Here is a 17510-nt window from a genome sequence, read left to right as displayed (position 1 = left end):
ACCACAATTTTCCTAATTTCACTTGATTTTAAAAAACAAAGGAACCTGCACACCCAGCCCGCTCTCCACTTCTTTGGGTAGAGCAGGGCTGTTAGAACTCTAGAGAGATGCAGGAAGCAGCCGCCGATGAACCCAGATGCTCATCCCTGGAGGCACTGTGCGGTCTCAGGAGCAGAAGCCGAATGAATTATGCAATATCAGAGCCTCATTCCCTGGGCCGCAGCTGTCCCATGTTCCCTGCCTGGAGATGACTGAAGCCCGAGTGACAGTCACAGGCTGTTCCCGATCACGCTGGGGTCACACGCTCTGGTGAGCACCCAGCCGGCCAGAGCTGTGCTATTGGTTTGGCACAGGTAGAAAGTTGACCCCGCACGTGCCGTAGAAGGTCATTTCGTTCGGTTCATCAGCTATACTCGGACTGGCTAAAGGAAGATTTTATTAAAATCGTTTCCCATGAACACGTCAACTTGTGGGGCAGGAAGGGAAATTTTCTTCCCATTTGGGATTGAAAAGATGAGGCTTAACCAAACTCGTTTTTATGTTCGTTGGTTTGTTTTTTCTTTCTTTCTTTCTTTTTTTTAAACAGAGTCTCACTCTGTTGCCCAGGCTGGAGTACAGTGGCGTGATCTCGGCTCACTGTAACTTCCACCTCCCAGGTTCAAGCAATTCTCCCACCTCAGCCTCCTTAGTAGCTGGCATTACAGGCGCACGCCACCACACCTAGCTAATTTTTGTATTTTTAGTAGAGATGGGGTTTCACCATGTTGGCCAGGCTGGTCTCAGACTCCTGAACTCAAGTGATCCACCCACCTTAGCTTCCCAAAGTGCTTGGGATTACATGAGTGAGCCACTGTGCCTGGCCTAAACTTGTTTTTAATCATTGCTTTTGTATCATTTAAATTAGTATAATGGTAATCTACAGAGAACAAATTCTGGTTAATTTCTGAGCAGACAGAGGTGACATCCTGGCCGTTTAACTGTCTCTCAGCACAGTGTTACTTCCAGCAAAAATGAAAACCGCTATTTCCAGAAGGTTATCTGTAGGGATAAAGCTCCACAGACTGGACCGACTCTCTTCCCAGGCCTTTGATTGGGGAGGGGTGGGGCCACCCTGGAGTGTGACACATTTGATCCAGGGCTTGGAAGATGCAAGATGGCTTCATCCTCCCCTCTACTTCTGCCAAAGCAGAAGTGGTTTAACCTTGGGTGGAAAACGAAAGATAGGGCAAGTCATACAGATGAGGGCTGCCAAGAAAACCTTTCCCCGAAAAACACTCTCTCCTCCCCTCCTCCCCTTCCCCATCAGCCTCCGTGTCTTCAGTCCTGACCTGGTTCACAGATCCGTGTTGGGCACGGGGATGAGTGATGAGTGGTGAGCCAGGCCACCTGGTTCTGCACTCCAGGACCTCACAGTCCATTGGACAAAAAGAAGCCTAATTCTGGGTCTTTCAATACTTCTCCCCCAAGACTATTATTGCCTTGTTTTTCAAAGGCTCTGAAAAGCGAATCATTTTCCTTCTGCAATAACATCTTGTAGGCTCTTTCCTTAAAAGTTGTATTTACAATTTGCCAAAAGAATTCTACCCTTTCTGCCCTTTAGAATACTAGCCAGTGAATGGCTGTCTGTCAAGAAGACAGGGGACCTCAGGTATCACAGGTGTCATTAATTTGCATATTTGGGCCGGTGCGGTGGCTCATATCTGTCATCCCAGCACTTTGGGAGGCCAAGGCAGGTGGATCACTGGAGATCAGGAGTTCGAGACCAGCCTGGCCAACATGATGAAACCTGATCTCTACTAAAAAAATAGAAAAATTAGCCGGGCATGGTGGCGCATGCCTGTACTCCCAGCTACTTGGGAGGCTGAGGAGGCGGAGGTTACAGTGAACCGAGATCGCCCCACTGCCCTCCAGCCTGGGTGACAGAGCAAGACTCCGTCTCAAAAATAAATAAATAAATAAATAAATTTGCATATTTGGTCAACCAGTATTTTGTGAGTACCTGCTGTGTTCCCTGGAACTATGGCAGTGGATAAGCAAGTAATCAATATATGAACAAGAGACTTTGAGACAGGAATAAATGCAACAGAAACAAAATGAATGGACAATGGAGAGTGTGGCTGTGGAGAGGCCTCTCAGAGGAGGGCCAGGAGGGCTGAGACCCAGGCCTGAAGGTGGGACAAGCATGGTGCTTCCAAGAAACAGAACAGGACTAAAGAGGCTGGGCATGGTGGCTCACACCTGTGATCCTAACACCTTGGGAGGCCGAGGCAGACAGATCACCTGAGGTCAAGAGTTCGAGATCAGCCTGACCAACATGGTGAAACCCCGTCTCTACTAAAAATACAAAAATGAGCCAGGCATGGTGGTGCACACCTGTAATTCCAGCTACTAGGGAGGCTGGGGCATTCTCAAGAATCACTTGAACCCCGAAGGCAGAGGTTGCAGTGAGCTGAGATTGCACAAGTGCACTCCAGCTTGGGCAACAGACCGAGATTCCGTATCAAAAACAAACAAAAAAACAAAGAAATGCCCATCTTTTATTTTAAAAATCTTAATAAAATAGGGATATAGTTGGATATTTCATTAATAAATGTATATATATATAATTATGTATTTTATATATAACTACACATTAATGTATGTGTTATATAATATATTACTCTATATATATATAATATATTACTCAAGAACATGAGTAAGTTCTTGAGTGGTGATTTGTGAGATTTAGGTGCACCCATCACCTAAGCAGTATACACTGCACCCAATATATAGTCTTTTTTCCCTCACCCCCCTCCCACCCTTTCCCCGCAAGTCCGCAGAGTCCTTTGCATTCTCATTGCTTAGCTCCCACTTACGAGTGAGAAGATACAATGTTTGGTTTTCCATTCCTGAGTTACTTCACTTAGAATAATAGTCTTCAGTCTCATGCAGGTTGCTGTGAATGTCATTAACTCGTTCCTTTTTAGGGCTGAGTAGTATTCTGTCGTGAGATAAGAAATATTCAAAGGGCGTGGGAAGAGACTCTGCCATCTCTATTTGCAGATGTGGTCACAGGATGCCTCGCAACCCGGAGAGAGCCACTGAAAAGTTGTTACAAAATTGAACAGGCTTCCATTTCCCTGTGGCCTCTCTCTCTAGACGGCCGTACCTCTCTACCCCAGAGTCCCCTACTCAGTAAATCTGTACTCATCCTCCAGGGTACAGACTGGATGTCCCTACTCCGGGATACTGTTTCTCCTGGTGTCTGCAGAGGCCCTTGTACCACTTTCTGGGATGTCACTGTGCTGAATCGCTGGTGGCTGCCATTTCCTTCCACCTCCCACTGGGTAGACAGGAAGGGGGTCCCTGCCCACCCACCCACCCATGCCCGGTATATCCCTGCTGAGCTCCTAGGATGTGCAGGGTGTATTCCTGTGTGCTAGAGAGAAGGGAGTCCCAGCGCCACTACGCCATTGCCCACTCCTCCCCTGGGACACTTGTTTCCCTTGGGTGTGGTTCATGGTAGGTGCCCCGTGGGCGTTATTGGTGGGAGACCTCCCTGTCTCAGTCTGAGCTGGGCCCATCGCCATCAGGGCACGACAGCCACAGCAGGTGCCTTTGCTGGGGGTAATCTTGCCCTGGCTCGCATGAGACTGCAGACCAGCCCTTCTCCGTAAGTTCAGGCGTTTGTGCTCCGATCAGCTTTTCCTATAGGTTTGTCCCCCACCCCTTGCCCAACTCTTTGAGCCCCCGAGTTAAGGGGATTCCAGACCCAGAGCCAAGTGACCTTCCTCAGAGCCTGGCCCTGTCTCCACCACTTCAGCAACCTGCTCTTTCTGGACAGGGTCCAGCGAGCCCCACCTCTGTCCGTTTCCTCTACCCCCTGTGCTAAGGAAGCCTCACCTGCAGTGTAGGTTGTGGTGAAAAATGACCCCCCTTAAGGACAGAGCAGGTCATCACGTGCAGCCCTGGGGTAGAAGGGGAGAGTTCGCTTGATCAAACCTAACTGGAGCTTTTCTTTTAAAGCAGAAAGAATTAATCTGTAGATATTTCTCCTTTCAATGCCAAAGAACTTTATGATCTGGTATTGAGACTATTGGTGGGTTTTTTTTTGTTTTCTTTGTTTTTTTTTTTTGTTTTGTTTTGATTGAGACAGGGTCTCACTCTGGTACCCAGGCTGGAGTGCAGTGGCATGATCTCAGCTCACTTCAACCTCTGTGACCGGGGTTCAAGCGATTCTTCCGCCTCAGCCTCCCGAGTAGCTGGGATTACAGGCGCTCGCCACCATGCCCGGCTAATACTTGTATTTTTAGTAGAGGCAGGGTTTCATCATGTTAGCCAGGCTGGTTTCAAACTCCTGGTCTCAAGTGATCCACCTACCTTGGCCTCCCAAAGTGCTAGGATTACAGGCGTGAGCCACTGGGCCCGGCCGAGACTATTGGCTTATGAATCAAGTCTAAGAAGATACACTAGTCTTTGAAGGCCGCTCTGTATGTTTTTCCAACTGCCTTGTAGATATACTTTGTTTTAACAGCTCCTGATGCCAGCGTGCTTATTTGGGTATTGAAATATGCGCCAACACCGTGCCCCGATGCCACGCATTAGCCCCCAGGAGGCTTGCGTGAAAGTAAATACTAGAATTTCCAGCGTGGATATAATTTCCCTTCCATCGACCTTGACCATGTCCTTTTCAGTTCCTCATAAAAACTGTGTGTTAGCCCAGAGAATACCCTGAAATGATCTGTGGTGAACTGATTGAACGAACTACATATTCTAGGCCAAACTGAAATTATTCGCTATTTGAAGTCAGAGCTGAGCATAATACCGGGCAGGTTAATAGATCAGTGGAAGCTATTTCGTCAGCTCATAAAAAGGTGAGAGATCTAAATTTTTATAATAAATCATTTTGCTGAGCAAACAATATGTGCGGTTATTACAGACTTTGGAAAATAAATGATTTTAGACCAATGTCAGGCTACAGATACTGATGTGGTTAGTTGAGCCTTCAGCATGAAGAGAATGAAAAATCTTTGGAATACTGTTGACACTCACACCATGAAACCACATGCCATTTAATTCATTACTGCGCTTCCAAGATTACATTTACAGTTGTGGTATTAACCCCTGGGCATTTTTGTATTACTTATTGCAGACAGTTTGTCAGGCAGGATTAATTCAGTCGGGGGAGGAGGCAGCAGTTTGGAGAGAAAGTGGATGATTAAGACTGGGGTGGGGCTGGGCGCGTCGGTTCACGCCTGTCATCCCAGCACTTTGGGAGGCCGAGGCGGGTGGATCACCTGAGGTCAGGAGTTCGAGACCAGCCTGGCCAACATGATAAAACCCTGTCTCTACTAAAAATACAAAAATTAGCCAAGTGTGGTGGCGCATACCTGTAATCCCAGCTACTCGGGAGGCTGAGGCAGGGGGAATCGCTTGAACCCAGGAGATGGAGGTTGCAGTGAGCTGAGATCACGCCATTACACTCCAGCCTGGGCAACAAGAGCGAAACTCCATCTCAAAAAATAAAAATACAAATACAAAAATTAGCTGTGATTGGGTGTGCCTGTAATTCCAGCTACATGGGAGAGGCTAAGGCAGGAGAGTCACTTGAACTGGGAAGGCAGAGGCTACAGTGAGTTGAGATTGTGCTACTGCACTCCAGCCTGGGCGACAGAGTGAGACTCTGTCTCAAAAAAAAAAAAAAAAAAAACTGGTTGGGAGGTGCCCCAAAGCAAGACCCGCCTCCTTGGTCCTGGTCTGCAAACACTGATGGCCACACTCACATCTTCCAAAGCCCCCGATCGCACTTACTCAGCTAGTTGTATTTTTCTTTCGGCTTTTAAAAAAGAATACCTCCTTAGAAAAATTAATAACGGGCCAGGCACAGTGGCTCAGGCCTGTAATCTCAGCATTCTGGGAAACTAAGGCAGGAGGATCGCTTCAGGCCATGAGTTCAAGACCAGCCTCGGCAACATAGCAAGATCAACCTTGTCTCTACAAAAAAGAAAAAACTAGCTAGGTGTGGCAGTGCATACCTGTAGTCCCAGCTACTTGGGAGGCCAAGGCAGGATTGTTTGAGTTCAGGAGTTTAAGACCAGCTTGGGCAGTATTGTAAGACCCCTGTCTCTAAAAAACAAATTTTTCTTTTGAATTAGCTGGGCTTGATAGTGCACACCTATAAGTCCCAGCTACTCAAGAGACTGGGGCAGGAGGATCACTTGAGCTCAGGACAAGAGTTGGAGGCTGCAGTGAGCTATGATCGCACCACTGCACTCCAGCCTAGGCAACAGAACCAGACCCTGTATCAAAAATAAAAAAGAATTCTCAGAAAAATGAGTAACAAACATACAGATTTTTGTTTGTTTGTTTTTGTTTGTTTGTTTTTTTGAGACAGGGTCTCACTTTGTCACCTAGGCTGGAGTGTAGTAGCACCATCTTGGCTCATGCTCCTCCTGCCTCAGCCCTTCAAGTAGCTGGGACTACAGGCATGCACCACCACACCTGGCTAATTTTTGTACTTTTAGTAGAAACGGGGTTTCACCATGTTGGCCAAGCTAGTCTCGAACTCATGACCTCAGGTGATCCACCTGCCTTGCCCTCCCCAAGTGCTGGGATTACAGGCATGAGCCACTGCGTCTGGCCTACTTTTAAAATAATAATCAGAACGTTTCCTTGCCAACTGCATCCCTGGTTCCTCCGATTGTCTCCTCCTGTGGTTTCTGGTCCCTTCTGTGAATGGAGACAGCAGCCCCTCCGGGCCCGGCTGTCACCACAATCCCTGGTATGGAATAGGCCTGCCCTGCAACTGCAGAGTGTGGTGTCGTCATTGTCATTCGAAAGCCTGGGGAAAGAGAGTTGCTTTCGACATGAAAGGTAAGTGCAGTCCTTGTTATCACATTCAGTATTTTGGTCCGTTTAGCAGTTGCTTAGTAACCAAAGCACAACTGACCAGGAGATGGAAAACTTGAAATTCACTTCCAGGATTGCCTCACACTGCCAAGTCTGCACCTTCCTGCGTCAGTGGGACTGATTTTTTTATAAATGACGTGAAATCTTCTGGAGATGAGGCGTGGTTTTCCGGATATTAGGTGTCCTGATGAAAATCCAAAGCCATGTGCTATCTGAGAAGAAATCCAGAGAGTGTGCACTTTCCAGGAGGTGCCCAAGCCCCACCCAGGCCCCATAAACCTGGCAGGAACTGGACTCGACCCGCATGGACCCCAGCCCTGCCAAGCTGGCCTCTGTGTAAAGCTGGGCCCCTGGAACCTTGCTCTTCTCTATGCCTGGGCCTTTGGCCACTGGCAACACCAGGCCGCAAGTGAGGAGTGAATGAAAGCAGCCAGGGGCGGGCCAGCACCCCCAGGCAGCCACGCCTCCAGCTTTTCAGCTCCGCACTCCCAAGATCAGGGAGCTGCACCCAGGGAGACGGTGTCCTCCTGTTGCTGCTGCTCCCCGAAGAGTCAAGGCTAAGTAAGCTACCTGGCCAGAGGGTTTTCCTGGTTGCCAAGCAGCAGGGAGGAGTCATCGGCAAGGCATCTCAGAGACCGGGGCCATCCCCTTCCCTTCCTTCCTATGTTCGGCAGAAAGGCATTGAATGCCTACCGTGTGCTTTTCTCCTTCAATTCGCTTGAGAGACATGCAGCAGGGCTGGCTTCTCTGTCCTCCCACCGTGTACATTGCCAGAAAGAGCGGCTGGTATCCCTGGAGGACCCAAACACACAAGCAAAAACAGCTGGTCCCCAGAGGAGGGCAGTGCTTCTGAAAGACACACCCAGACCCCAACAGTGGGTGTGATATGAGGCAGGACAGCTGGGCCACAAAGACAAAGCACCACAAAGGCACTCAGGGAAACAGAGGAAGATATTGGCAGTGTGAAGCGAAACCAACAGGTAATTTTCAAATGGACCAAGTGGAAGTAACAGCGTAAAAGAATTGAATAACTTAGGAGCAAAGAAGAAAGGATACATTGCCAGCTGTGTCTGATGGCTCATGCCTGGAATCTCAGCACTTTGGGAGGCCAAGGCCGGAGGGTTGCTTGAGCTCAGGAGTTCGAGACCAGCCTGGCAACATAGCAAGACCCCATCTCTATAAACAAAATGTTTTTAAGTAAATAAATAAAAGAATCAACACAAGCCTGGAAAATAAAGATGAAGATATTTCCCAGAAAGTAACTAAAAAGATATAGATGTAGATGTTAGAAAGAAAAGAAAATTAGAGATCAATTCAGGAGCTCCAACATCCACCTAATAGGAATTCCAGAAAGAGGAAGTAGAAAATAGGTCAGGTGCAGTGGTTCACACCTATAATCCCAGCACTTTGGGAGGCTGAGGTGGGAGGATCGCTTGAGCCCAGGAGTTCAAGACCAGCCCGGATAACATGGCAAACCCCCATCTGTACCAAAAAAAAAAAACAAGTAGAAAAATTAGCTAGGCATGGTGACATGCGCCTGTAGTCCTAGCTGTTAGGGAAGCTGAAGTGGGAGGATTGCTTGAGCCCAGGAGATTGAGGCTGCCTTGAGTCGTGATCACACCACTGTACTCCAGCTTGTCTCCAAATAAATAAATAAATAAATAAATAAATAAATAAATAAATAGCTAAAGACCAGTTAGATCAAGTTAACCTTGATCCAGAAGGCAGCAAGAAAAGGATAAAGAAATAGCAAAATATAAAAGAAAAGTTAAATGACATGGAGGACAGAAGTAGCTATGCCAACAATATCCAAATAACAGTAGTCTCAAACAGAATAGAAGTATTCAAATGAAAATAGCCAGAATTAAAGAGAGGGCTTATATAGGGCCACACTGGAGCCATTAGGAAAAGTCCTCACCTAGACCCACATTCAGTGTCTCTTCACTCACCAGCCGGACCAGTCCCCATCCACCTCCCAAGTTCTGCAGCCAGCTCTGATGCATTCAGAGGAGGATTTAGGCAATTGTCAACCTCTGCACATCTTGTTGTGGGTACGCAGCAGCTATGTATTTTCATTGTCATCTTTTAAATCTACGACATTGATGAGATACGCAGGACCTAAGCCTGCATCTCTATGTGCCCATTCCAGCACCAGGAAACTTTTAGGGGTCTGAAACACTAGTGGAGCTAGTGAATGAGTGAATGACGGTAGCCAGGGCAGTTTTGACCTGTGTATGTGGACATTGGAAATACACGATAGGTAACTAACTGAAGTATAAAATTGTGTTTAAAACTTGTGATTTGGGACAGGCGCAGTGGCTCATGCCTATAGTCGCAGCACTTTGGGAGGCCAAAGCGGGTGGATGGCTTGAGCCCAGGAGTTTAAGACCAGCCTGGGCAATATGGTGAAACCTTGTCTCTACCAAAAAAAAAAAAAAATTAGGTATGCTGGCGTACGCCACTGGTCCCAGCTACTCTGGAGGCTGAAGCGGGAGGACTGCTTGAGCCCAGGAGGCAGAGGTTGCAGTGAGCCAAGATCACACCACTGCACTCTAGCCTGGGTAAGAGTGAGACCCTGTCTCAAAAAGAAAAAAAAAAAACACAAAAAATCCTTGCAATTTGCCTTAAGTAAAGTTTGCAAGCTTTTATTTTGTGTCTGAAGGAGTTTACGCTCTGAATGCTTCATCAACAGGGCGTCAAGGTAGCAGCTTTCTGCATTGACTGGTGATTATCCTTTTCTGATATGTTTTAAGACCCTTAACACTTTTAATTTTTTTAATTACCATTTGTAGTATTAGACTATCTTTGCACAGCAATTTTTCTGTCAGATCTTGGAGGTTTCACTTTGAGATGATACAGAAGGATGTTTCATCATTTAAGAAGCCCTGTCCCTTCCCCACTCCCTGCACCCAGCACTGTATTGCAGAGGCCCAGTTTGGGTATTTATCTTACAGAGACACTGCCTTCTTCATGAAATCATCCTAAAAATAGCTTCATTTAACTAGGCCATTTGACAGGCTTTTTCAGACTTTTTCTCAGACCAGTCTGAAAGCCGGATATTATTTCAAACAGATACAATGAACATTGAACCTGATCACAAGGCATCTGTTACCCTATTCAGGCTGCTGGGAGTTGATAAGACTACCTTAAATCGCTGTGTGCAGTTAAAGGCTGCAAAAGCCTCAGGCCACAAAAATTCCCCAGCCCAGGGGCCCGGAGACAGTTTTTCCAACTCTCAGCGTCCAGGGTGTACCTTAGCCTGTTTTCTGTTGCTGCAACAGAACACCTAAGGCCAGGATGATTTATAAAGAAGATAGGTTTATTTGGCTCACAGATCTGCAGGCTGGGAAGTTCAAGGACATGGCCCTGGCTCCTGGCGAGGGCTTCCATGCTGCATCATAACAATACGGATAGGGTCAAAGGGGAGGTGGATGCGTGCCAAGAGGGACAACCCAGGGAGGTTCCTGGCGTTATGATAACCCACTCAAGGGAACTCATCCAGTCCCTAAAGTCTGGTCAGAGCAAGAGCTCATTCACTGCCAGGAGAATGGCACCAAGCCATTCATGAGGGGATCCACCGCCATGACCCAAACACCTCCCTCTAGACCCCACCTCCCAATGCCCCCACACTGGGGATCAAATTTCAGTAGCAGTTTTGGTGGAGACAAACCATAGCAGGGTGGGTGGGTACTCTCACTTGGACCTGCCTCCTTGGGACCATGGAGCAGGTTTCGGAAGGACAGAGCTCTCATTGTCAGGCCTGTCCAGCACCCTGGGCTGTCCCCAGGAGTAGACTTGCCCGTCGCTGACAGGATGGGCCACATCCAGGACTCTGGCATCCAACGTGACGTGCAGCCCTGTGAATACAGGACAAATTCTAGGGATATAGGGCAAAAGGGACCTATGGCCCAGCATTCAGAGAGAGCTCACAGCATGGGCACCCAGTGAAAACTCAAACCTGGAAACTAGGACTAGGGACAGTGCCACTTCCTGAGACAGAGCCGCTGAGAGGGTCTGGGAAGGGTGGATGGGGTGGAAGTAGGAGATGAGGTTCCCTGGGACGAGAAGGCATTCAGGCAGGCAGCGCAGGTGGAGGCCTAGTGCCGAGGAAGGCCTGGCTCTTTGGGGTCCCGCACGAGATGGGAGTTGTTAGAGCACAGGGTCCTGAGAAAGAGTGGCGGGTAAGGCCAAGAGGAGGAAGGAGCCTTGGTGTGGAAGGGCCTTGCGTGTGGCTGAGGGAGGGATTGCATCCTGAAGGCAGCAGAGTGCAGGTGCGTGTGGACTCAGAGCCACAGCATGAGAGCCCTCAACCCCAACCAGGTCCCTGTGGCTGCAACACTGGCTCCATGGCCCTTGGGTATGCTAAAAAAAAACCTTCCTTGGGTCACAGACAGTTCCAGCCTGTGGCCTTCTAACAGAGACCATCCTCAGGACCTGCTTGCAGACATTGGGATGGTGGTCTGCCCGGGTGTCCTGCTCTAACCTCCCATAGGCTTTTGGAGTTGGCTGTGCCCTTCTCAAAAGGACTCTCCAGGCTGGGTGCGGTGGCTTATGCCTGTAATTCCAGCACTTTGGGAGGCCGAGGTGGGTGGATTACCTGAGGTCAGGAGTTTGAGACCAGCCTGGCCAACATGGCAAAACCTTGTCTGTACTAAAAATACAAAAATTAGCCGGGCGTGGTGGTGCACACCTGTAGTCTCAGCTACTCGGGAGGCTGAGGCAGGAGAATTGCTTGAACCCAGGAGGCGGAGGTTGCAGTGAGCCGAGATCTCATCATTGCACTCCAGCCTGGGCGACAGAGCTCTATCTCAAAACAAACAAACATAAAAGCACTCTCCGCATTCCTCTCTCATGATGCTCTGTGTTGGGTTCGCGTATTTGCCTTCAGATTACTCAAGGAAGTACTTTCAAAACAGAAAAAGGGAAAGACAGAACCTGGACAATTGCTTTTACGAGCAGGCTGGGCCATAGCAATGAACCCAGGCTGTCTGCACTGCAGCCTGTACAGTCCCCCAACCTGTGTCACCATCCTCACCTGCCCTCCTCACCTCCAGTTGGCCACCTTCTCCTGGTTTCCTCATTCCTGGTGAGGCTTTCACTGCCAAGTGCCTTTTCCTAAAGTAGCCTTTCCCCAGCTCCTCCTCTTACCCCCAGCCTGGCAAACTTCTACTCATCCTTCAAAACCCCACTTACCTGTCACCTCCTCTGCAGCCTTCCTTGATTCCCTCCCACAAAGAGAATTTATTTCTCCCTCTTTTTTTCAGAGCACTCTGCTCAGAGCTCTTTTTGAACCCTTGGCAGGACATGCTGTATTTTATATTTTAATGGTTATGTCTCCCCAATGAGATTGGGACCCCATCAAAGGCAGGCACCCCATGCGCACCAGACACGTGATTATCAAAAGAGCGCATGGCATCAGCAAGCACATCTCTTCCCCCAGTGTGAGCCCACCTCCTCCTGCTGGACAGCATTGACTCACGGGTCTGCACAGCCCTTCCCGAGCCCTGAGCTAGGAAGCTGTCCCATCAGTCACCCCCTGAGCCGGTCTCCTTGTGACTAACCTGCTCTCTCCCTCTCACCCTCCTAGGGCCGACGAGATTGAAATGATCATGACGGACCTTGAAAGGGCAAACCAGGTAGGACCCTGGACGCTTTTAGTCCTAAAACCCACAATAGCGGGCCCATTTCTGGCATCTCGGAAGATGCGTCACCCGAAGTTAGAAGGCCGGTTATCCTTCCATTTTTTACTGACAGCTTTCAACGTCGATGCTCCTTCTGATGTCGTGAGAAGTAGGAAAAGACATAAAAAGTCCCAGGAACCATTTCCTTGGCAAAGTCTTTGATGTGGTTCCAACATCTCAGACATCCCATGGTGAACATCCCCTCCAAAGTGGTAACTGTCTCCTTTTCCCTACTCCATCTCTAAACACCCATCTTTGTAGCTGTGGCATCCGTGACAGTGTAGACATCTCACCATGGAATTATCCTCGGAGAGTTCCTTAGTGTAGACATCTCACCACGGTGTTATCCTAGGAGAGTTCCTTACCGCCACGTTCTCATGGGTCCCAGCCACTTACTCCGAAGAGGGCTCTCAGCTGACGGCCCCTTTTTGGCTGACACTTGGTTCTCAGAGAGGCCTTATGGCAAGTACCCAGCACAGTGTCCGGCACAGATCAGGCACGAGACGCATCTTAACCATTAGCGTACTTTTGGGTGATTCTAAATACTCTGCTTCCTGGAAAATTCAGCCATCCCCAAAACCCCTTCCTCCCCCCAGGAGCCCACAGAACAGGAAAACATTTTGCTTTAGCTGGTGCTGCTGTTGCTCTGAAAAGAAAGTGGTCCCCCAGCCGGGCGCAGTGGCTCACGCCTGTAATCCCAGCAGTTTGGGGGGCCAAGGTGGGAGGATCACTTGAGGTCAGGAGTTTGAGACCAGCCTGGCCAATATGGTGAAACCCCATCTCTACTAAAAACACAAAATTTAGCAAGGCGTGGTGGCAGGCGCCTATAATCACAGCTACTCAGGAGGCTGAGGCAGGAGAATCACTTGAACCCTGGAGGCAGCAGTTGCAGTGAGCCAAGATCTAAGCCTGGGCAACAGAGCAGAAACTCCATCTCAAAAAAATACAAAATAAAATTTAAAAATAAAAGAGCCTTGGGCTGGGTGTAGTGGCTCACGCCTGTAACCCCAGCACCTGGGGAGGCCAAGATGGATGGATGACTTGAGGTCAGGAGTTTGAGGCCAGCCTGGCCAACATGGTGAAGCCCCGTCTCTGCTAAAAATACAAAAATTAGCCGGGTGCGGTGACATGCACCTGTCATCCCAGCTGTTCAGGAGGCTGAGGCAGGAGAATCACTTGAACCCGGAAGGCGGAGGTTGCAGTGAACCAATCACGCCACCATACTCCAGCTTGGATGACAGAGCGAGAATCTGTCTAAAAAAAAAAAAAAAGCAATTACTGGAAGGAGTTACCTTCATCATAGATCACTATTCCTATTTCTCAAGTTTCCACCGACTCCCCCTCTCTCCTCAAGGCCAGTCTTGGGCATGCCTTACCTTTAGATGGCACTTTTGGGCAATCTAATGTGCCCAGCAGGAGAGCCTGGTTTGTTAAACGGGAGAGCCTTATCCTGTGAATATCAGTGCACTATCCAGAACAGACTCTCTGTGGTCTCAGGGGCAGTCCCCAGCTACCTAAGAAGTTTGGCAAAGCGAATGCACTTCTCAAGGTGCCAAAGCCACTCGGTGGACCCCAGTCTTAGGAGACACCAGACAAGGCTGTAGGGACAGGTGCTGGCTCCGCAATGACACGGGTTCAGTTCCTAACTCGGTATTTCCTGTGTGGCCTTGACGGGTCTCTTAATCTCTTAAATTTCTTGGTCATAAAAAAATCAAAAGAAAAGTGAACCTTGAGGCCATTATGCCAGGGGAAATACGCCAGTCACAGACAAATATTGAATGATTCCACCTGTATGAAGTATCTAGAGGAGCCAACTTCAGAGAGACAGAAAGTGCCACGGTGACTGCCAGGGACGAGGAGAGGAGGGAAATACGAAGTTGTTGTTAAATGGGTACAGAGTTTTGGTTTTGCAAGATGAAAACATTCTGGGGATTCATTGCACAACCACATAAACGTCCTTGACGCTACTGAAAAGTACGCTAATGGTTAAGATGGTAAATTTTATGCTTTGCGTATTTTGCCACGATTTAAAATATGTTAAAAAATTTTTTGAAAGAAAGGAAGGGAATTTAGCTAATGCTTCCTTTGCAAGGTTGTTTCGAGGATTTGAGGTAAAATGCCAGAGTAAAAAGTAGATGGTGGCCGGGCGCAGTGGCTCACACCTATAATCCCAACACTTGGGGAGACCGAGGCAGGCGGATCACTTGAGGTCAGGAGTTTGAGACCAGCCTGGGCAATTTAACAAGTCCCCCATCTCCATAAAAAATACAAAAGTTAGCTGGGCGTGGCAGTGTGCCTGTAGTCCCAGCCACTCGGGAGGCTGAGGCAGGAGGATCGCTTGAGTCCAGGAGGTAGAGGTTGCAGTGAGCTATGATTGCACCACTGCACCCCAGCCTAGGTGACAGAGTGAGACCCTATCGCAAAAAAAATAAAAGAAATAGATGCCTAAATAAATGTTAGTTCCGTAGCTGCTGAAGAAGCACAGGTTTTGGGGGAATTGTAAAGTCCTGCCTTCAGGAAAGGGTGGTGAGGGGTAGAGGTGAGTTCTCACCAACAACTCAGCCAGAGTTTATAGCCTGATACGGCTACATTAATAGAAATACAGTTTCTAGAATGAAGGAGGTGGTGATTCTGCTCATTGGCAGCAAGGAGTCTGTGCCTAGGAAATTCCATTTTTTAAATTTATTTATTTTTCTTCTTTGAAATGGAATTTTACTCTTGTCATCTAGGCTGGAGTGCAATGGCACGATCTCAGCTCACTGCATCCTCCACCTCCTGGGTTCAGGCAATTCTCCTGCCTCAGCCTCCCAAGTAGCTGGGATTATAGGCGCCCACCATGCCCAGCTAATTTTTATATTTTTAGTAGAGACGGGGTTTCACCGTGTTAGCCAGGCTGGTCTCGAACTCCTGACCTCAGGTGATCTGCCCACCTTGGCCTCCCTAAGTGCTGGGGTTACAGGCGTGAGCCACCGCGCCCAGCCGGAAATTCCATTTTAGACTGGAAGCCACAATATAAGGAAAACAGCTCCTTGGAGTGCATTCAGAGATGACTCCATGGCCAGGACAGGGAGGGGCTCTAACATAAAAAGAACTAAGGGGTTCGGAGACGTTCCTAATCTTGGGGTAGCAGGGAAAGACAGCAGCACCACTGGACAGCAGGAGCAAGAGGAATAATTTCAGGAATCTGGGACGCGAAAAGATAAGGGGGAAGGGTCATGGGGGCATTTGTGGGTTCTGTCCTTGTAGTTCTCAAGAGCCGACCAGAAAGAAAGGCCAGGGGACGGAGCCAGGCTTTTTCTGAGAGACCCCTGTAGACCCCAGCCAAGCATAGGCTGGTGAGAGGAAACTTTTTTGTTTTTGCTTCTGAGACAGTCTTGCTCTGTTGCCCAGGCTGGAGTGCAGTGGCACAATCTCAGCTCACTGCAACCTCCCCGTCCTGGGTTCAAGTGATTCTCCTGCCTCAGCCTCCCGAGTAGCTGGGACTACGGGCATATGGCTCCCCATCCTGGGTTCAAGCGATTCTCCTGCCTCAGCCTCCCGAGTAGCTGGGACTACAGGCATATGGCACCACGCATGGCTAATTTTCTTATTTTTAGTAGAGATAACTCCTGGGTTCAAGCGATCTGCCCACCTCGGCCTCCCAAAGTGCTGAGATTACAGGCACATGCCACCACACCCAGCTAATTATTGTGTTTTTAGTAGAGACGGGGTTTTGCCATGTTTGCCCAGGCTGCTCTTGAACTCCTGGGCTCAAACGATCCACCCACCTCTGCCTCCCAGAGTTCTGGGGTTACAGGCGTCAGCCACCACGCCCAGCCAGGAAGCTTATTCCCAGTGGTCTGGCTCTCCAGAGTTGCCACGCTGAAAGATGCTTGCTCTGGAGAGAGTGAGCTCCCTGTCACCAGAGCTATGCAAGCAGATTCAGGCCAGCCCTCCCGGAGAACATGAGATGGGGAATCACGCACAGAGTGGACCGAAGGAGGGATTGAACAAGAAGGCTCAAAGGGTCCCTTTTGACCCTGAAGTCTAGGATTTCGTGAAGCTACAGGTGAACCCATTGGCATGAGAAGCATCCAGGGAGGAAAGATGCAAGCCCTTGGAATATCGAGAGAATATTTCCAGCAGGAAAAGAAGTGGAAGGTTAAAGGAAAGCCAGAGAAGGGGACGTTGGCCTGGGCCATCAACTAAGAGAAAAGCTGCCCAGAGCCAGGCATGGTGGTGGCGGCGCCTATAGTACCGGCACTTGGAGAGGCCGAGGCAGGAGCATCACTTGAGCCCATGAGTTTGAGACCAGCCTGGGCAACATAGTGAGACTTTTTTCTCTACAAAAAAGTTTAAAAAAAAAAAATAGCCAGGTGTGGTGGTGTGCACCTGTGGTCCCAGCTAACCCAGGAGGCTGAGATGGGAGGATCTCTTGGGCCCGAGAGTTCAAAACCAACCCCAGAGATGCGGGTCAGAGAGTGGGCTGGTAGGAGGGGACCTGGCCAGGCCTGTGGGAGGGTCTGAGTATGAAGGATTCATCCTGGGAGCAGTGAAGAATCGTAGGCGGGATTGAGACATCAGGTTTGAGTTCTAGAAGGATCTCTCTGGCTATACATTGGAGAACAGATGGGAGTGGAAAGACCAGACGCCAGGAGAGCTGTGGGAGGCTATTGTGATAGTACGGGGAGAGATGGCATGGGCCTGAGCTGAGGCCATCCCTGCGGAGGTGAGCTGGAGGCGGGCTGGGCAGGAAGAGGAGGGCGCAGACACGGTCCAACACTGGTGCAGGTGGCAGGCATCTGGACCAACACCTTTCCCATCAGGAAACCCCCAGGAGGAGCAATTTACTAGCTCACTGGCATACAACACTCATTTTCCCTGGGTGTGTAGTTAGAATGTTCTACGGAGACCTGAAGTGCTCGTTTATTGCTAAACCACTGTGCTCCTGTTATGGAGAAG

General features: G+C 49.0%; 1 protein-coding gene across 14 annotated transcripts in view; it reads left to right on the top strand.

Annotated features, from left to right (window-relative positions):
* Positions 1-17510, top strand: part of CUX1 (cut like homeobox 1) — a 466860-nt gene that overhangs the window by 328667 nt on the left and 120683 nt on the right. For all 14 annotated transcript variants that reach the window (XM_055392896.2, XM_055392897.2, XM_055392895.2 and 11 more), the window contains exon 9: positions 12476-12524. In XM_055392896.2, the coding sequence (XP_055248871.1) occupies positions 12476-12524 (49 nt within the window). The remainder of the gene's footprint in view (positions 1-12475; positions 12525-17510) is intronic.

The sequence above is a fragment of the Gorilla gorilla genome, chromosome 6, assembly GCF_029281585.2.
Source record: "Gorilla gorilla gorilla isolate KB3781 chromosome 6, NHGRI_mGorGor1-v2.1_pri, whole genome shotgun sequence".
Lineage (NCBI taxonomy): Eukaryota > Metazoa > Chordata > Mammalia > Primates > Hominidae > Gorilla > Gorilla gorilla.
The sequence above is the reverse complement of the archived record's forward strand: the minus strand, read 5'-3'. Positions and strand labels throughout refer to the sequence as shown.